The 21,529-nt window shown below is 43.8% G+C and overlaps 1 protein-coding gene across 3 annotated transcripts in view; it reads right to left on the bottom strand.

Moving 5' to 3' along the window:
- Sgpp2 (sphingosine-1-phosphate phosphatase 2) overlaps positions 1-21,529 on the bottom strand; it is a 108,537-nt gene that overhangs the window by 23,065 nt on the left and 63,943 nt on the right. The window contains exons 3-4 of one of the 3 annotated variants that reach the window (XM_005001031.4): positions 9,914-10,093; positions 6,565-6,654 (exon numbers count right to left, since the gene is read on the bottom strand). In XM_005001031.4, the coding sequence (XP_005001088.1) occupies positions 6,565-6,654; positions 9,914-10,093 (270 nt within the window). Of the gene's footprint in view, positions 1-6,564; positions 6,655-9,791; positions 10,094-21,529 lie in introns of all 3 variants that reach the window. The other 2 variants (XM_005001032.3, XM_063245865.1) reach the window with 2 other exon arrangements.

Raw genomic sequence — 21,529 nt, 5'->3', positions numbered from 1 at the left:
CAGTAACAAACTCATCCAGTAGGGTACAACAGAAAGTCATGCTTGCGAGGGAACAATTTATATTACAATTGGCTCTTTCCTCAGGGTAAGCAGGGCATTGTAAAGTAAGGTTCTTTTTTTTAAAGTGGTTTCAAACAACTTGAAAAACAAACCAAAAATGCTGTCATCCAAAGCCAGAACAGAGTTTTGTATGGTCTGCAGATAATTTAATATTTGAGAGGCCTTTTCAACATTCTCCAACTCCAACCAAAACTAAAGCAATACTTAGGGAGAGATATAAATGAGTAAGCAAATAAAACCTAATATTTACATAATTATCCACAGATCAAACAATTTGGAGACAATGAAACAGAGCAACATTTCAGCTAGTTCACATCAAAATAATGGGGGAAAAAAACCTCACCATTTGTTCATAGTTCTCACATCCATTAATCTAACAATGCACATTCTGGCTAATTTTACTGTTAATATGTGCAGGATGATTCATTATTGGGCAAAGGATTTATGATCAGCACTGTGTAACTGAATGATTTAGGGCATCACAAATAGTGTGACCAGTCTTCTTCATCTGCTGCCTCCTCCTCCTCGAACAAACACAAACACAATATTATGCCCAGTTTTGGAGCCTTTGAAAGGACTGGAAAATGCCACGACGTACCAGGAGACAGTGTATCACTGGGGCTTTCTCTCCCCTTCTCTTTGGACAACCAGTGGCTCTTTATTCTGGAGGACTGCCACTGCTGCATGCCACTTCTAATTTTAATCCTCCTGCCAGTCGCAGCCCCTACAGAACAGGCTGGCTCCTGACCCTGCCGGCCTTGCTCTGCACTGGAGTCTGAGCCAAGCAGAGCTCACTTGGAAACTCACATCACTTGCAGCGGAGAACGTGAGCTCTCCCTCTCGGCAGGGTGACAGTGGAAAGCACAAACCCGAAGTGCAAAGACTACAAGATTGAGAAAGAGGGAGCAAGGGCCTTCCAGCAAAGACCGAGGCTTTGGGCGCCACTGACGTTCTTCTTCTGCAGTTAGAAAAACTCATACATTTCCCTGTACGCTTATGCTGGTTTGAGCTGTTATTTTCCATTTGCATTCAGAAATGACTACTGGAGATGCCTCTACTTGATGTTTTGGCACTGAATTGCGGTGAAATTAGGAGACTCTTGTCAATCATTTTTCTCAGGACACTCACTGGCTCTCAGGGTCCCATTGCTGCTCTCATGTCCCCCAGCCAATATTCACTGGTCCAGAAGTAGTCCTGGGTCCACTCAAAAATCTCACCTCCATCAGCCCGAGTCTTGATCTCAGAGTCCTTTGGGGCTGGTGAAGCTGTGATGGGAAGAGCCACCTGCTTGTCGGCCCTCCTGGGTTGAGTTTCCCGTACCAGTTGTCTGGAATTCCAGGAAATAACCAAGACAACACGAAGTCATACATGAATACCCTGATTCTGAACTTCCCTGACCCGCTTCGAATGCTCTTCGCTGGGTAAATATAAAAACTTATAATGAACTGGTGTTGGCAATAAGGGATTTTGTCCCTCTCAGTGGCAAACCCAGAAGTAGGGTGGCCCCAGGAGGGGAACTCTCAGCTACTCAAGGAGGACCTCAGGTCCTGTGCTTTATCTCTGCATTTTAACATAGCACTGCTGACTTCTTTCAAAGACCACCTCGCTGGAGGACACCGAGGGCTGGCTGTCAGGCCTGGCGGGCTCTGTCAGAGCCCACATCCTGCAGAAGATAAAGGTGCTTCTCCTCCATGCACCAGCAGCAGGCTGGCAGGCTGCTGTTGGGTCAGATTTGGAAATAATATTCTGGCCGCGGTGTGAGAGCAGCTTTGGGCTGTACGTGGGGGCTGGAGAGGACTCAGCTTGCTGACTTCCTTCCTGGCTGACACCTGTGTCGGGAGGGAGGGCTGGATGTGCCTTAGTTTCTCGTGTAGTCTCACTGGTCAGTAGAGGAGAGGGGGGCCCTTTTTGAAGGCGAAGGAGGGCCATTTGGTGAGGGTGGTGACACAGCTGAGGAAGAAGATTGCCTTCATGAGTGAGATAAATTATTTTCCTCAACGAACTGTCTTTCCGCCTCTGCACTGAGAAGTGCTGATGTACAGCCGCTGCTACCTGGAAGACGTACTCATGTCCTGTGAGCCTCACAGCCCAGTGTGACGGGGTCCATGTTGTCCCTGACACATGCACCATGGATTCTGACACGGCCTTCCCCACCTTCCTGCCTGTTTTGTCCAGGTACCTTCCTCCTCCCGGGAGTACAGGATTGTTGACATTCATCCCACGCGTGACTCTCAGCCCTGACTGCACATCAAATCAGCTAGAAAGCTGAGAACAAGAACCAGTGTGCAGGACCCACCTCCCAAGTCTAAATTTTAAATTTATAAAGTGTATTTTATTGTAAATAAGCAACATACTTTATTAATAGTAAAATACATGCTGTGGTTGGGAAGGGGATTGGTACATGGGGACATCCGGCTGACTTGACCTCAGAAGGTAGGATCTGCTCAGCAGAGGCGGCCGCTATGGCTCTCGCCTGGGAGGGTTCATCTCTCCTCTCACCTGGCTTCCCTCTGCTCCCTGGCTGCGTGAGGTGAGCAAATTCCCTCTGCCCATGCCCTTCCCCCATGCCCACCATGTAGGGACTGAAACTTCTAAACCGTGAGCCAAAATCAACATCTCTAATATTCTATTAGAAATAGCGGGAGGCATTATGGTAACCATTGTTGATCACCTTGTATTATGTTTTTATATTATCTATTATATCCACCCTTTTGACTTGACCGATTCTGTTCTGTTATGTCACATTTGGTTTTACTCTCTTCCAAAAAAGCAATACGAACCGTGGGAGCAATGAAACCCAAAATGTGTAATAGTCACTGTACAAAAGAGAGGAAAAGAAAGTGCTCTAAACTATATAACTGCATGTATATTTAAATGTATAAGATAGAAAATGATATCACAGAGTTTTATTGGATCATTGAACAGAACTGTTTGCAATATCATTGTTGGAATGTCCACTCTACAAGCTTTAATTTTGTGACTGGAACAATTATTTCTAAGATGGCAATATGTAATCCATTAACTAGTGATTTCCTACTGCGCATTTTTTTCTTCTGTAAATCTGTATAACTTGTACCCCTTCACTATTTTTTTTTCTTTCTTTTCTTTTCTCCTTAAATAAAAATTAAAAAAAAAATCAACATCTCCTCCTTTAAATTGTGGGTTTTACATCTCAACAAGGAAGTGACTCAGACAATACCCTTAACATAAAATCAACCATCTTAACCACTTTATACTACATATACATAGTACAGTGCACTCTGGCAGGAAGTACGTTTTCAGGGTTGTGGCAGGTGTCACCTGAGTGATACAATCCTTGTATGAGGAGAACCATCTCTTTCCAGACCTCTGTTCGTCATGCAACCCTGAAGCTTGATACTCACTAAATAATAACTCTTCTCTCCTTCCTTCCCACAGTCCCTGATACCTATCACTCTACTTTCTGACTCTCCCCACTTTTTTATGGCATTAGAGATTGAACCCAGGACTCCCTACTTTTTTTATGGTATTAGAGATTGAACCCAGGACCTCAGCACTGAGCTACACCCCCAGCTCTTTTTCATTTTTATTTTTTATTTGAGACAGAGTCAGTATGCTAAGTTGTCCAGGCTGTGGTTCAACTTGCTAATCTCCTGTCTCAGTTTACCAGAGTGCTGGGTCTCAGGCATGTACCACCTCTGAATGTGACTACTCTAGGTTGCTCATGTAGAGTCATACAGTATCTGTCCCTTTGGGATTGGTTCATTTCGCTGAACACGCCTTTGGTGTCTGTCCATGTTGTTGTGTGTATCATAATTTTCTTCCACTGTAAGGCTGTGTTATTTCCTTGTATGCACACACAACACTGTGTCTACCACTCATCTCTTGGTGAATCCTTGGGCTACTGCTGGTTTTGGGGTAACATGAATAATGCTGCTATGAATAGGAATATACAAAATCTCTCAGGGTATTTTTAAAAGCGTCCAGTGGGATCTGATGTGCAGCCAGGGCTGACAGCATCACATCTGCTAAGTCCAGGCCCTTGTGAGGGATGTGGGGAGGAGCCATGTTACCTTACATGGCTCAACCCAGCTGCTCCTTATGATGACAGCTGTCACTGTGTCGGTTATCTGCAGTGTATCATCTTCCTCCTCCCATTGACATGAAGACCGGGGAGGGTGGAGCTGCTTGGTTTGCTTCAGTATCTCCCAGATCTAATGCTCAATCTAGCACCCATAGGAGTTGATGAAGTTATTGAACAAAGAAGACTACTAGGGCTGGGATATAGCTCAGTGGCATAAGCACCTGTGTGGCAATCACAAGGTCCTGAGTTCAATTCCTAGTACAATGCACACACACACACACACACACACACACACACACACACACACACAAAGGCTACTAGCCCAGAAGTGACCTTTTGTTTGCTGTCAAAACCAACCATTCCCTTCTGCTACTAGAAATTATGCAGCAGGTGTCCCACGCCATCTTCTGGCACTGTAGCCTGGCTCACACTGGGGGCTGAGCCTAAGTCAGGATCCAAGATCCACATGAGCTAAAATCATGCACATGAAAGAAGCCCCAGGCTCTGACAGTGGAATGGGACAGGGATGGCAGGAACAGATACCATGTGCCAACTTCTTCTGAGTCAGATGCTCCTAAATGAATGGCTGTTCCCTAGAGTAATGGCCTGATCCTCTAATCAGCACTCTGGGAAACTGAGGCAGGAGGATCATAACTTCCAGGCCAGCTTGTGCAATTTAGAAACATAGTGAAACCCTGTCTAAATAAATAAATAAGTAGGGTTGGGGTTGTAGTTCAGTGGGAAGGTCCTGGTTTAAATTCCTAATGCCAAATCAAACCAAACCAAACAAAACAAGAAAGACTATCCCGATTCCTTCCATCTGAATGAGAGATTATATTCCCACAAATATCTGCTTCTTGAACTTTCTGACCCACATTAACAGTAACATAACCACGTTTTCATGGAAGTGGGTTTCTCATGCTCTTTATTTGCTTCTGTAGCTCCCCATTGTTCTGTTAACTTTGGTTTCAGTTTTAATCTGAGCACTCATGATCACTTTTATGAAAAACCATAGAAATTAGAAAGTAGCCCCAGATAAACACCAAAGCCCTCGAGATAGCTCTACCGACTTGCATCTTGAAGTCTATAGATGTGTGTGGAGAGAAGGCCCTTGGAAGGGGGTGCAGCATGCAGCAAACCATGAATGTCCTCCTCACCGGGGTACACCTTGGTACACAGAATAACAAAACCAGCTTGGTGTTCTCCTTTTCTACTTCCGAGATCTGCGCTCCCCTTCCACCCCAACAATACCCACATTAGAGCCTGGAGAAGGTGAGTCAAGCTATGGAAATTCCCATGGTAACCCCCCTTCCACCTTTACATGATCACCCACACTTGGCACCAAGGGACAATGGCAGAAGGTCCCAGATGGACGGCCTCTCTGCAAGGTCCTTAGCTAATGTTAATCTTGGGTCCCTGTGCTCAGAATGAACTAAACGCACGAGGGTACATTTCTTTTTAAAGCAGTCTTCCTTAAATGATGGTAACAAGTGGCCCCATGATAAACTGAGACCAGCTTTACACTCTAGGGCTGCTGGGTAGCAGGACGGTGCAGAGTTTTCAAGGAATTTAGCTATGCCAACTGTCACAGTCCTGGAAGAAATCCTAAGGTAGTAAAAGAATGGGTGAAGGACATCATAAACAGAGATGTGTTTCTGCTCCCTCCACCACCTCCAGATCAAAACGGCATGGAGAGAAGAGAAGCCATGAGCCCAGCGCTGGTGCCAACTGCTGGTTGGCAGGAACTTAGCAGGCAAAGCCATGGAGACCTCTACATTTCCACCCCAACTTCACAAGGACTGTGGTGACTACAGCATCCACCCACTCTCATCATTGACTTGAGTGTTTCATGCTCTTGCTGCATCCACCATAAACTGATGCAAGAAGACATCACCTGGGTCCCCTTTTCCATTGGCAAAATCTTGGGGATCTTCATATTTTATTACTGCTTATGCAGGCACCTTGATCTGATCACTTGACTCCCGGAGCAGGAGAGGGACATAATTATAGTGGACCACTGACTTATGAATCAATTCTTTCCAGAGGGCTGGTTGTAATTCAACTTGTCAGTTGAAGGCTCAGGCTCCTCTACACAGCCTTCAAAGTCACTCTCCTGTACCCAGGGAGATCTGGCATCCTTAAAGAGACACTGGCTTGGGAGTTCTCAATTAACCCACACAGAAAAGGATGTTGTGATGTTCCTTCCAGAACTCTTTGAATCTGTATCCAAGACCACTTAGATGCACAAGTGGCCAGAATTCAGGTCATAACTCAAAACACTGGCTGTAAGTTAAAACTAAAATTCCAGTCACCACTCAAGTTGTTCATATGTCAGGCCAGTCATAACTTGAGGGTCCATTGTACATAGGCAAATAATTTTACAGATAGGGGAATGGAGTAAAATAATTCAGTCACCGTGTGCCCTGAGCACAGAGCCTTACCAGGACCGTGTGCATCCCAGTGTAGAGCCGGCTGAGACACACCAGGGTGGAAAAGAGCACAGCCATCGCCAGTCCCAAAACAAAAGGGTACTGCAGAGGGAACAAGAGAAAATAAGGAAATCAGGACACACACAGGTGGGGAAAAGATTCCCACACTCTCCTTCCTAGCCTGCACCTTACATTCCCTGGAGCAGTAACTATCAGAAGTCATTTTAAACACAAGGAAACAGAAGAAAGAGAAGGTCAAGGTGCCCAGGAGCACAGCCACACGGCAAAGCGTCCCAGGATATAAACAGGCAAACAACAAGCAGAGCTTGGTTTTAAGACTCCTCATGCCACTCCTGTGCTGGCATCCATGCTGCAGTAAATAATCCTTAGTTTTATCTAGTCTTTAGTTCAAACTTGAAAAATAAACCGTTTGACCAAGAAGCAAGATAGAGGGCTAGTGTTGTTGTCTAAAAGTCTCAATAAGTAATCTCTTTTACTGAAGTGAAAAATGGGCCCAAGTTAAGAAGGGGCTCACACATGTGAAAGCAATAATCTAGACTGTGAGGCTTCACACTTGCTGCTGGGTGAAACAGCTACGAAGACTGAGCTACATGGGGAGCACTCATAGTCTGCTGGTGAGCACACCCTCTGGTTTGAAGGGTTACTGTGATCCTCCTGCTTCTGTGATATTCCATAGTGTTGAGAGCAGAGAAAGCAGAGCAGTGTCTATACTTCGTTTCTTCTCTGTCACTTCATCTTCACATGATCCTATGAAATATGCTCTGCTCTCAGCTCCCTTAATCATGGTAATAAACTACATTAGCACTGAACTTTGTCATGAGAGGCTTTTCCCTCACTCATTCCATTTGATCCACAACAGGAGCCAGGGCTCGGGGAGGGAAATGATTCGTCACACCGTTGGTGACACAGTTAGAACCAAAGCCATGTCTTCTAAGTCCAGTGTGTTGTGTCGTAGGTGTCATGGTTTATGTCAGTGGCCCCCAAGCCTGATGCACTTATGGTCTTGACCAAATGTAGCATGTGTGGTTGGTTTGTTGTGTAGTGCTTGGATTAGTGGTGTGAGTGCTACACCTGCCTAGGGGTGGAGCCAGGATTTGATGTAAGGGCAGAAGGAAGGTGTGTCTCACTCTCTTGCCCTTTTGTACCTTGCTGTTGGTAGTGGCTATGAATGGCTGCCCCACCATGCCATGCTGACTTGAAGCCAGCTGAGTATGGACTGAAACCTCCAAGAATTGTAAGAAGTAATCCTTTGCTTCCCTAACTTTGAGCATCAGGTATTTTTCTTGGTGATGAGTAAAAAGTAACTAAGTCAGTAGGTAATATGTGAATATAAAAGCACCTGGTTGTATTTTTTCTTGCAAAATTTTTTTAAAATTTTGAGACAGAGTCATGCTAAATTTTCCAGGCTGGGCTCCACCTTGTGGTCCTCCTGCATCAGCTTCCTGTGTAGCTAGAATTATGGGTCGTCACACTCAGCTTCCCTTAAGGTTTGTCACTGACCGAATCTCAGATTTTAATCAAAATGTGCTAAAAATTAATGAGCTAATACATCCTGAAGTTAGATTTGGAACATTTAGCTCAAATAAACACATATTTAGAGCTGTGTATTAGAAGATAATACAAGTAGCTAAATACAGAGTCTGTCCAAAAAGGCACACACATTTCAGCAGTTCGAGTGCTAATAAATGCCTGGAAGCCAATGGCCACCACTGGTAATTGTAGAAACCAAAGGTACTGCATTAATCTCCTGATGCCTCCATAAATTCAGTACTAAAATATTTAGTATTCAAAGTCAAACAGAAAAGAAACTGACAACAGAATTCAGGCCTGAAGAAAACCAGTGCATCATGTGACCTGAAAGAATTTGTCAAGGAGGAATAAGTGGTTTAGATAATAGCAAGTAGGGATGTGGATCCTTCTCTAATGGGAAAAGGATCAAGAGATGGAGGTCGGGGGAATGACAGGAGGGAAAGGGGATGAAAAAGAATGAAGACGCATTAGATGCATGGACCAGCTCATCATAGGAGTGTAAATATTATGTATCCCTAATTTTAAAATGAGTGATACAGTGCTGGCCTCCATCATCACTGTGGTTGTTTTTATTTTATTCCTACAACCTGCTTCTCCTCACTGCTTTCTTTCCTGAGGAACGTTAGCAGACTGCTCTGGTGACAGTGAGCAATTCCACAAAGGCAGGCTGGTGCTCAGCCGGCTGTGTCACGGTGGGCAGGTCACACCGGGTGCCGAGGAGCCAGAGATCTGCATCTTGATGATTCAGATGTACTGAGGGCTTGGACACAGTTCAATTCTAGTGTGGCATTTAAGTAAGTCATTGTCATGAGACGCCATGATTCTATCTGGTTGGATACACCCAAGAGTCTCTATCCCATTAGAGAATGGTGGGCACCTCCAGGTGGCCAGGAAGGAGCCTGAGAGGTAGAACAGGGGCACTTTCACCACCCAGGTTTATGTTTATTTCTGCACAATGCAGAATATGGACTTCTTGGTTCCTGGGGTAAAAGGGACCAAATAATACTGCCATCCACCTAGCAGACTGCTGAATTTAGTGAGAGGGAAAACTTCCAATAGCCAAAAAGCAGAATAAATGAAATTAAGCACAAAATTAAAGCAATATGTCTCAAAAAGAAGAAAAGAACTGAAAAAAATACTATCACCGAAGTAATATTATAACTTTAAAAAGTTGTATTGTAATTGGCATCTAAGCAGATATTAAGTGAAGCTCTATTTTCAACATTTATTAATCTCCTGTCATTTAGACAGTTCTGAAAGAATTTGGAGCCATCATTTTCTGACGGGCTGAGCCCTAAGCAGGGCAGAGGCATCCTTGGGTGGTAATTTGGGGTACAGACTCTTTTTGCCCTGGGCCCTGGGGAGTCTGGCAGGGGGATTTGGAGGGATCATCCCTGCCCTGCAGGAACATTCTCAAGGCTCATAAACCCTTTGTGTCTCTTGCAAACAGAGTGAGAGCGCAGACTCCAGTCTGTCTCAGGGTAAAAATGCTTCCTGGGGGAGGGAAGTGACATGCACAGGTCACCTTGGCAGCCTGTGTTACTCTGGTTGTCACGGCATGATTATGAATGGTGCCCACTTTTACTCCCATTATGACCTGAATCGAGTGTGTTAAATTATAAGTCACTCTATCAAAGAGGAAATTGTCACCAACAGTTTTGGAGGTTTCCTTTTCTCTAAGTCCTTACCTCATAAGCTGTAAAGTCCTTCAAAGTGACTTGAAAAAGAATTTCTGACTTGCATCTGTGCTCACCGAACCCCTTCATGGGATGGCGGTGGATCCTGGGAAGGAAGGCCCAGGCTGCCTCACCTGGTAGCGGTCCAGGGTTGAGATTAGCAGGGTGAAGGAGATAGCAGTGGCAGCCATGGCGTGGGTGGATGGCATCCCGAACTCGGCCATCACTCTCTTTTCCAGCTTCACAACAGGAGGAGAGGAGGGACGGGGCCACTTCAGGATGTCTTTGGCTACCTGGCCAACATACATCACCAGCTGCAAAAACAAAGGACCAAGGTAAGTCTAACCTAGCAGGGAAACCCAGAGAATTTTGAAATGTTGACTATTAGTTGAAGGCTTCTTTCCTCTGACCAGTGGCTTGTTGAGAAAGTCTTGGAGGGCGATATCTTAGTTTATAAATAGAGACCAGGTTAGCAGGGTGGGGTGATGCACGCCTGTACCCCAAGTGCTCTGGGAAGCTGAGACTGGCGGATGGATGCAAAGTTCAATCCCAGCCTGGGCAGCTTAGTGATTTAGTCTCAAACACTGGGGGAGGGGTAAAAGGGCTGGGGATGTAGTTCAGTTCAGTGTGAAGTTTCTGGTTTCAATCCACAGTAGGGGAAATAGAAAACAAGAAAGAATGAAAAGAAGAAAGGGAGAGAGGGGACAAGGAAGAACAGGGAAAGCAGAAAAAGATACAAGTTTTCTGGATTCCACGAACAACTGAGCAACCAGGACAGGACATCAATGCACAGACGATGTGTTTTAAAGGTGTATTTAACGAACTCAATATAGCTCATCTATTTGCTGGGTCGTGTTTAAGAACTTCGCGGACAGTGGCACCTCATCTGGTCTCACCTGCAGAGAGCAGCCCCCTACGATAAACCAGTCAGGCATTGTCTGCTGGTGCATACGCACAGGGCGCACAGGGCAGGAGGCTATGGGAGGAGGAGCTGGGATCAGAGTCCAGGAAGCACGGCTTCGGAGCTCAAGCCTGGGCTTTATAAATCACTCAGAGCCACCCACTTGGCCCCAGGACAGTGCTGGCCTAAAGACAGCCAGGACCGGGTCAGGCCGCCCTGCCGCCTAGCTCAAACCTCAAAAGCGACTGTCCTCAGAGAAACAGTAGGCAAATATTTTTAGACTGTTCCTGTGCCTTCTGATGAAGGAGAGCAACATGCTGGATTGAATTTAAATCCACTTGGAAATCGAGAGTCCATAAAATAAATGCTAAGGACACTTTCAAGCCTAGAAGAAAGATAACTGAATTTGGTGTTTGTTCAAATGATTTTTCTATGAGGCCATTAGTGAAAAAGGAAAAAAAAAAATCCCCTCAGTCTCTGAATTTTCCCCATCCTCCCAAGACAGAAACCAAGAGGGGAAGTTCATCCTCTCCGAAAAGGAATGGGATGGTTAACGATAGACTCGTTTATTTTGTCAAAAAGCTTTTCAGGGCTATTTCATGACCTAGGGTGAACTGGAGAAGAGCAACCTTTGCCACTCGGCACAGGGTCTGAAGAGGGCGGACTGTGTACCCCCTGGAGTCAGTTTCAGTCGTTTATTTATTTATTTTTATATTTTTATTTTGAAGAGAATAAAACAAAACAGACCAAAGCAGCTCAAAACAGTGCAAGTGACACAGCATCTCAAAACAAGACAACCAGAAATCAGCAGTGCCTGCCATCATGTCTCCTGTTTTCTTCGAAATAGTTGTCCATATCTTCACACACATTAAGTTAATATACATCAAAATAATATAAAAGCAATCAAGACACATAGATGAGAGTCTTTAAGGGCTTTCAAGACCAGATACTAGGAAATCAGTGATGGCTACCATGTCTCTTGTTTTCTTCAAAATAGCTGTCCATACCTTCACACATATTGGAATCAAATAATTGAAAACAGAGGACAACCAATCAAAACCAAGAATATTATTGGACTTCGAAACAAAGTTATGTGTGTCAGTGACTTGTATCTGCACCTAGCACACTCTGGTCCTCTCCACGCCCATCACGCCCTCTCCCACCCCACCCCCACGCTCACCCCCACCCCCACCCCCACCCCCACCCCCACCCGCACCCGCACCCGCACCCCACCCGCACCATCCTGGCGCCTGTGCACAGGAGGATGCGCGCCCCTCTCCAGGCGCCCGGAATCCCGGTCCTTTGTCAGGGCTTTAATAAACCTTCTGGTCTTACCACGCTGTATTGATCTCGCTAGGGCTTTATTTAGCGTGTGATGGATGGAGTTACCTTGCTTTGGAACAAAACCCACCACGCAGGACTATTTCCAATCACCAGGATTAATCAGCCTATTGCCTCAGGAATTCCCGCACCCCGGGCTGGGCTCGCTTTGCTTTCAACTACCCTGTTAATTCCTGCGCGCGCCACGGGGCTGGGTCCCCCCAGGGGGCGCTGCCAGTGTTTTTGTGTTCAGCCCCCTCTTGGCCTGGGCTAAAAACCAGCGGCCACTGCCTGTGCACAGCAGGCTAAATCCACAAGCTGCAAAGCCCTGGCACAATGACTTGCAGGCCAGCACTGTGGCTCAGCCTCCTCCTGTCCCCTCATTACCAGGACCTGCCCGGAGACCAGAATCCACCGGAAAGGTATTTCTCAGCTCTGCTCTTCCTGGCCACAACATGAACAAAAAGACTCCAGACATCAGAACGAATTCTAGTCCACTCAAAAGTACGCACAGCTGCAAAGACAGAAAATCATAAGGCGAAGACAGACTGGATCTCACCTTCTGTGTTCAAAGGACCTTTTTAAGAATCAGGACAATTATTCATGGCCCTTAAAAATATTGCAGCAGTCACAGTGTTTCTGATGATTAAACTCCTGATAGCAATGATTGTGCCAATAGCCTTAAGTAAGAAAAAATAGGGCTACATTTGAGTCCTGTCTCTGCCACTGCTATTCATGACAGGGAACAGGGACTGTGCCAAGTCCTGTGTTGGGTTCCTGTCCTGAGAAGGGGGAATAGCCATAGAAAGAGAACACTTCATCATAATTAAAAGAAATACTTCAGGGCTGGGGATTTAGTTCAGCGGCCTAAGCGCTTGCCTGGCAAACACGAGGTCGTGAGTTCCATCCCTGGTACCAAAAAAAAAAAAAAAGGCATTTAAAAAAATACTTCGGAAAACGCCGTCTACATTATAGTTTGGATCCCGATTGTCCCAGAAGGTTCATATATTGAATGTGTGATCCCCAGCCCCTGGCACAACTTTAGGAAGTGGGGTCTAGTAGGAGGAAGTCGGTGAGAGAGGAACTGGGACCCTTGGGGACAATATTGAGAGAACGGTGGCTTCTTTCTCTCCGCTTCCCAGCCACGATGAGAGGAGCAGCTTCCTCCACCAAGTGCTCTCAGCACAGTGGACTGTGTCACCCCTGGCTCAAAAGCAAAGGCCAATTGGCCATGGCCCGAACCCTCAAAAACTGTGAGCCAAGATAAACTTTCCTGTTTTTGATTTTTGATTCTCTCCAGTTTAACAATAATGCAGCCCACTAGCATGCCATTTTTGAGTATGTGTGTACAGAGAGGGACTTTGGTTCAGCCCAGAGGTCTGGGGACCCCAGGGCTGCGTTTTAAGGGGAGATGATTTAACAAAGATGAGAAGCATCCACGTTGCAAGAGCACTGAGTGTGAAAGCTTGCAGAAGTGTCAGAGGGGGCCATGCACTGGAAGGTAAAACTCGGAAGGAAGTGAGGACCGCTGCAGTGAAAATAAGTCACCTGGGTCTCCTAGGAGGCGAAGGTGAGAAAGAATGACCACATCAGGCGGCGGTGAGGGGACGGAGCCCCTGGATGTCTCGAACAGTCCTGGAGGAATCACAAGATAGTAAGTACAACCACACTGACTGGGAAGCAGTTTAACAGTTTCTTTACAAGTTAAGCATACTTCTATCACAGGGTCCAGCCATGCCATTCCTACATATGCATCCAAAGGGAACGAAAATCTATGTCAGGTGAAGATTTGGACATGAACATCCATCACAGCCTTCTGTAATTGTCCCAAACTGCAAACAGCCCAGGCAGTGAGCAGATGAGCAAACTGTAGTAGAATCATACCTTGGAATAGTACTTAGGAACAAAAACGAAAGAACTATTGGCATAGACTTAGGACATAGAGGAATCTCAAAATTGAAAGGATTTTGCCCCAGATGGGACACTAGCCGGTGGGAGGCTGGGAGGCGGAACCAAGGGGCTCTATCTTGAGGTCACCTTTCCAGCTTCTAGGCGATTTACCTGTGGGGCCAAATGAATACCAATGGGCTACCAGTGCATCCCTAATGCCCCTTAGGCACCACCCCAAACCTAAGCTACATGTATGACCCCACACCACTTGTCTGGCCGAGAGAATGCCAGACCCCAGAGGGTCATGGAGTCTCTCTCCACATTCTTAAAATAAAGGCTGCTTTTATTTCATACTTCTTATCTTTTTAGCCATGCCAAAAATTCTGTCCGATGGTTCCCTTCCGCGCCGAAAATTCTATCAAAAATAATTGTGTCAAGTGTAGGAACCAGATTAAAGAAAAGACAAACAGCCCAAACCAAATGATTCTATTTATATAAAAACATTGAAAATGCACATTATTATATAGTGCCAGAAAGCAATCCAGTGCTTGATAGGGAAGGGAGAAAAAAATCACAAATGAGCCTAGAATATGGGACAGATGTCATGGTAATGATCTCAGGGTAGGTACACAATCCAAGATATGCCACACTGTGCATTTTAAATACGTGCCAAACCTCATGAGTTCACTAAAAGTTACTGAGTTATATATGTAAAGAGGGTTAATTGTATAATATATAAATCACACTTCAATAGAGCTGTTAAACATGTGTAATGTATTCTATGTCAATCATACTTCAAAAAATTGTTCAAAGTTTCCCTGAAATGTCACCAGGAGCAATGGCTCACATCTGTAATCCCTAAAGTGAGGGAGGCGGGGCAGGAGGGCCAAAGTTCAAGCTTTAGCTCCACCTAGACAATTTATTGAGACTTTATCTCTAAATAAAACAATAAAAGGCTGGGGATGCAGCTTGATGTGAAGGCCCTGGGTTTGATCCACATGCTACAAAAACTGAGGGATGGAGGGAAGAAGGGAGAAGGGAAGACAAAAGATTTTCTGAGACTCAAATCAGGAGCAGGTATATGGGCTGGGCTTGACTCTGACTCAGCACGCATGCAAGAAGACAGGACCCACTTGGAGGTTCTGAGCAGAGGTGTGGCCCAGCCTAACCTGTGTGTCTAGCACACTCCCCAGTGCAAAGAAAACTGCCGGGACCAGCTGCCCAGGCCTGGCTGGAAGGAGAGCTGTTAAGAAAATCAGGCAAAATTCGGGTGAGAAATAAAGGTATAATTTGGATCCGCACAAGTACAGCCCAAGAGAGACCTGAAACATGGTTTCCTGTTTTTCTGTTTTTTAACAAAATAATGTCCAACAGGCTCATGAGTGTAGAGTGAGTAACTTTCACGTAAGTAAAAGTGGGAAGAGAAACTGAGAGGCTGTGGCCCTGGGGTAATGAGGGACAGGGAAGTGCTTTTAGGTACAGAAGAGCTGAGTCACTTGTGGCCAGGGACCTCGGCAATCTCAGGCACGACAGGCTCTGAGAAAAGTGGGGACCGGGGATGCCAGCAGCCTTCTGATGCTCACTGCTGCTCTACAAAAACTGTTTTTTCTGTGACCCCATATGGAATCCACTGACTCTATTTCACAAACATCACACATTTTTTTCTAAAACAAAGTTTGAGTTCTGTAAATATCATTCATTCAAGTCATCAATGCAAATACTGCCTGGGACATGTGGCCAAACCACATCCCAACCCTGTTGGGAGATTTGGCAGTTTCTTACCAAAGTAAATATACACATCATACAATATGGCAATTAAACTTCCTGGTATTTACCTTAGTGAGTTGAACATTTATATCCACCAAAACAAACAAACAAAAAAAGTGCATGTTGGTGTTTATAGAGGTTTTAGAATTGATTGCCATAAGTTGGAAGCAACTAAGATGTATTTTAGAAGGTGAATAAATATACAAATGGAAAATTATTCAACACTAATAAGAAATGAGTTATCAAGTCATGCAAAAGCATGAAGGAAGTTTCAGTGCATGTTAGTGGGTGAGAGAAGCCAACCTGAAATGGTTACATGTTATAAGATCCCAGCTATAGAATGTTCTGGGGAAGGCAAAACTGTAGAGACAGTAAAAAGATCAGATGTTGTCAGGGACTGGAGGGAAGGAGAGATGGAAAGGCAAATGTAGGTTTTTATGGCAGTGAAACCATTTTCCATGATATCATGATGAAAACATGTTTTATACATTTATCAAAACTCAGGGAATGTGTAACACCAAAAATGAACCCGAATATAAACTCTAGACTTGAGGTGACAATACTACCTCAAGGTACTGTCATCGGTTGTAACAAATGTATCATTCTTTTTAGGTGACTTTTTGGTTTTGGCTTTGTTTTTTTGAGACACATTCTCACACCGTAGTGTAGCCTGGCCTTGCCCTCACTATGTAGCCTATGCTGGCTCAAACTCACAGCGATCCCCCTGCCTCACCCTCCTGAGTGGCAGGAGCCTGGTGTGGGATGTAGATAGTAGGGGAAGCTTTGTGTAGAAGGTAGGCAAAGGGTACAAAGAAACTGTGACTTTATGCTCAATTTTTTTGTGAATCTAAAACTTCTAGAAAATAAAGTCTAAAAATCTCCACGACAGAAAAGAACTATAGTATTTTCCTATCTAGTTCAGAGGCAAAAAGTGTAATGATTAACTTGGTCGGGCTCCCAACTCCAAGGAGGACTTTGCCCTGCATTGTTGAGGGGCCCTCTTACCTAAAGGGACCCAATTAAGCCCATCATCCATCATGCTCTGGCCCAAAGCCCCTAAGGCTTGACCATAAAATCAAAAATCCATGAGGAAGCAACACAGGAAGGAATCATAGATCATCAGGGCTTTCAGCAAACAGGCTGGGTCACCCTGTACAGTGCTGGGAGATGGGGCAGGGTAGGTTTTTGTGAAGAGAAATTAGTCTACTTTCTCATTTCTATTTCTTATTTCAGGATATGTGAAATATATAGGCAGACAGAAAATCCAGCTTTCTTGATAGTCTACTAATGACTGAAAGCAGAAGAAAGGCTTCCTAGTGAATCAATGCGTCTCACGGAACAGAGCCTCCAACCTCCATGGTGCTGGACGGCTGGACTCACAAGGGGTTGGCAGAGCAAACCGGTCTCTTCTGGTCATTTCAGTCTAGAAGGACAGCTATGCTGTGCCTCACGTGTCTTCAACTAGCAGGAGCTCACTTTTCACATTAGTGTAAATTAGAGCTAAAAAATTTAGAGCACAGAGGATTTTTGAAAATAAAACTGCTACTTGTAAGGCAGTCACAGGTTTTTTTAGGGGTACATTTTAGATATGCATAATGATAACACCCATCACAGAGAACTGGTTCCTGTACATGATCTATCTTGATTCTTTTTTCCCCATTCTCTCCCAGCCTTTCAACTCCTCTTCCCTTCCTTATTGGGAACAAAAGTTGGTTCCTATTTTGCCTTCTGGCCTCTTGGTTTTTCCCTTGTCCCTTTCTTCTTTCTCCTTCTACCCTTTGTTGTTCCCTTTCCTATATAAGCATTTTCTTCCCATTTTCCAATATCTGTTATACTTTTTGGTTCTTAGAAATTTATCAAAACTCAGGGAATGTGTAACACCAAAAAATTTGATTTCTCACAGCAGAGAGACAATGCGGTATTTAAATATGAGCCCCAGGGGTGTTGAAAGCAGCCACACACATTCATTTCCTGTGCACTGCTTACTGATGGCCAGTGAGTAAGGCTAAATCCAGGACTGGAGGGAGCACCGAGAGGTTCTTTTCAAATTACACACACACACACACACACACACACACACACACACTTTCATAAACTCTAACATCTTTCCTCCTTCTGGTATACCCAGAGCTTCCTCCGTGATAATGGAAATCATGTTCAATAGATCCAGGGCTGTCAAGAAAAACTGTGTGATCTCCTTCACATCCTAAAGGTGAAACAGTGGATGTATAGTCCATCTATGAGTATTTCCAAGAGGGAACTAGTTAAATCATTTTTTAACTATTGAAGACCAGAGGACAATGAGATACAACCTAAAGACTCCAACTTGTTTTATTAGTTCATACTCATCTACTGTTTGATTTGGATAATGAAATACCAAATAGTCAAGCATTCTACTCCTAAGTGTATACTCAAGAGAACAAAAACTAAGGTCCTCACAGAAACTTACATACGAATATCCTCAGCATCATTCTTTTCAACAGCCAAAACTTTCAGCAACCTAACATCCATCAATGGATAGAAGGATAAACAAAGTGTAGTCTAGTCCTACAATAGATTTTATGTGTCTGTAAGAAGAAACGAAGTATAGGTAGATGTTGTATGAACTTTGAAAATCATACGTTAAGTGAAAGAAGTCAGACACTGAAGAGCATAACTTGTATGACTCCACATAATGTTCAGAATAGGCAAACCTACAGAAGAAGAAATGTTAGCTGTTGTACAGAGTTAGGAAAGAGAAATGAGTAATGACCAATAATGAGTATGGTGGGGATTTTTATTTTGGGGTAGGTAATAAAAATGTTCCAGAACTACACAGCTGTGATGATTGCATAACCTTATGGATTTACTAAATTATATGCTTTATGAGAATGATGATCACTCTATGGAATTACATCACAATAACAAAAGAAAGAAAAACCAGACACCAAGATGGGCCCAGATACTTCTCTTCTACTGTGCCCTCAAAGTCCCTCATTCCAAAATGTCACTGACAGTATCTACAGATACCGAGTTCAATGGAAGCAAGCTGCTGGAACCATGAATATTAATTTATTTTTATCCCCAAACCCAGCTTCACAGGGCAGTGAAGAGGCACACAGCCCCCAGAGCCCAGCTGGAAATCCACCGACTCAGCCTCGTGTGGGAGTTGCTGCTAGTGGTTTGAGCTGAGCAGGCTTTTCAAGGCAGGTTTCACAAAAGAGAGACTGAGTCTTGTTTACTCTGCGGTCCACCTTCTTTCCTCCCTGGGATACACGCTGTGGTATGGTCTTCCATTTGGCCTCAGGGAATGAATTAAAAGCAGTTTTTGGTGATGACCATTTAGGAACATTCTAGAGGCCGCGGCTTACCATTTGCCAGGAAAAGTTATTTCCAAATGGTGAATGTCCACGCAGACTTCAGCACTATTGCTAGTTTTATTTTTTTTATTTAGAGCCCTTTTGCTGTGTGAGTTTGTGTGTGTGTGTGAACCACTGGATAAGGCAATTGTAATTTCAAAGTAATAAGCTTTACTCATGCCTGAAGCACCAAGATAAAGAAATAAGAGGGCAAATATTTTACATTACAGAGGACTATCAGAAATCAGGTCTTTGTATGTATTTCCAAGTTCTATAATGTTTGGTAAAATAATTAAAGCACAGATGGCAAGTAAGAAGACAAAATAGAAATGCTTAAGCTATGTTTTCTTGTTCTTTCTAATATTCCATTTTATTAAGCTTAGATTTGTTTCTCACTTTTATTGTTTAGGCTTTTTAAAATTTTTAAATTTTTGAACCAGGGAGCCCTGAGTTACATTGCCAGTCTGTCTGTCTGTCTGTTTTTCTTTCTTTTTCTTTTTATTTATTGAGACAAGTTCTTGTTAGAAAATCAACAAGTTCCAGTTTTTAATCTTCCTGCCTCAGTCTCCTGGGTAGCTGGATTGCAGGCTTGCCTGAAAATTTTAGGATAAATACTACAGGTATCAAGGTTGATGATTAACTCATAGTTATAGGAATACATTGGGAAAGTCACTTCAAAATTATTTGAGTTTCTTTTTCATTATTAAGGAGTTGGGTTAAATAGTAACGTTCATGCAGTGACCTTTTTTGGAGTGTACTTTCACAGGCATCATTTTCATGTTCATTTTATTGTCATGTTTCATCATCTCTAGCTTACAGATGACAGAATCAATGTATAAACGAGGCATCTCACCAACAATAATGTCACAGTGTTCACAGGAGCTAGATTTGAATTTATAAATCTTACTGTTTTTTACAATATCTACCATCTAGCATTTGACAAACACACTACTGCTTCTAAGTAAAGTAGGACATATATAATACATGAGAACAGATATGTATCCTTAAAGAACCCAAATTCTACTTCCTTAATCCATTAGATCCATCTGGAGCTCAGTTAGGCCACTTGACTGCCCTTAGGGCTGAGAGATTAAGATATCACATGTGGTTGGAAAATTACCAAATCTTATCCCCCCATCCCACTATGATTGGGTGACCCTCACAGAGGTGAGGGTATTCTCCATCCTCAGAGACACAGATCACAACAAACCCTAAAATCTCACACAGGCTCATCTCCTTCAAACACAATCCACCAACAGAAGCCTGCAAACAACTCTAAATTTTCATGACAGGACACTGGCTAAGTAAATACACAACTGTTAAAAATGAATTATGAGGGATAATATTGAGTGAAAGAAGCAAGAGTTTGTAAGAGTAAAATTGTTCCTTTTTGCATTTTTAAAAAATGCATTTATACGTAAGTGTGTGTAGGTACGTGGGGAATGGGATGGTAAGTCCACTGGGATTTACAATGCCACTCTGGATGCAGCAAGGAGATGCACTTTGTGTGATACACCTGTGTGCTGTTTGAATTTTTCATGCAAATGACAGAAATTTGCCTACCACCCTCTCCAGGTAGACAAGCATCACTCATGGTCTTTATGAGGCAAAAACACCCAGCTCCTTCATACAGGATTTGCAAGTGTGGGGCAGTAGAATTTTAAGTGGACAACGTGCAACTCTGCAGCAGAGCCCCCTCCTGTGGGTCACCCAGCCAGCTGTGTCTAGAGATGTCTCCAGTGTCCCCAGAGCACTATGTTCAGTGTTTCTCAGGGTATAGTGGTTCACAGGCCACCTTTCAGATTCTGCTGCCACCACAGGCCCAACATATCATTACTGATCTTCCAATCGACTTGCTCCTGTTTAGAAAAACGTTTGTGAAACCCCAGTCTGATTTTAGTTATCATTTTAAAAATGTATTCAATCCAAGATGGAAATATGCAAACTAAAATACTCACCTTACAGACTAAGCATTTGCAGAATCATAGTTGTACTTCTAAAAATTACCCAGTCACCTTTATTCACGCACCTTTTTAAGATTGGGTCTAGCTTACACTATGATTTTAAAAAAAACCTCCCAGCCTTTACAACAAGCATGGATGAGAGCGAGGAGTAAATATGCAGCCATCGCATACTCTCTTTATTCTGTTTTTTGAAATCTAAATCTCAGTAGATTGAGGTAAACTTTTAGATAAATTCTTTGCTATAAAACTCATGCTATTTGTATCCAAAGTTCAGGAACCCAAAGGACTTGAACAACGTGTGACTCTTGCTAGCCAAACCTGCTGCTTGGATTTGACCTGAACTGTGTTGTTCTCAGCTCTCTCACAGCTCCCTACACCTACAGATGCCTCACTATTGGTGTGATGATATTTAGCTCATTCCAGTGAGCTAAATGAATCAAATGAATTTGTCTGTATTGGCTCCAGTTCCATAGGCTGCTTTTGAAGGGGATGTTGCAGCAGTCAATGTCTCTTTCCTTGACTTCATACTGTGGACTAGATGTTCAGAAATGATTCTGCCCATGGCAAGTT

This window comes from Cavia porcellus, unplaced genomic scaffold (genome assembly GCF_034190915.1).
Source record: "Cavia porcellus strain 051 isolate PalLab524CR breed Dunkin Hartley unplaced genomic scaffold, mCavPor4.1 scaffold_1, whole genome shotgun sequence".
Taxonomy (NCBI): domain Eukaryota; kingdom Metazoa; phylum Chordata; class Mammalia; order Rodentia; family Caviidae; genus Cavia; species Cavia porcellus.
This window is presented reverse-complemented; position numbering and strand designations above follow the sequence as displayed.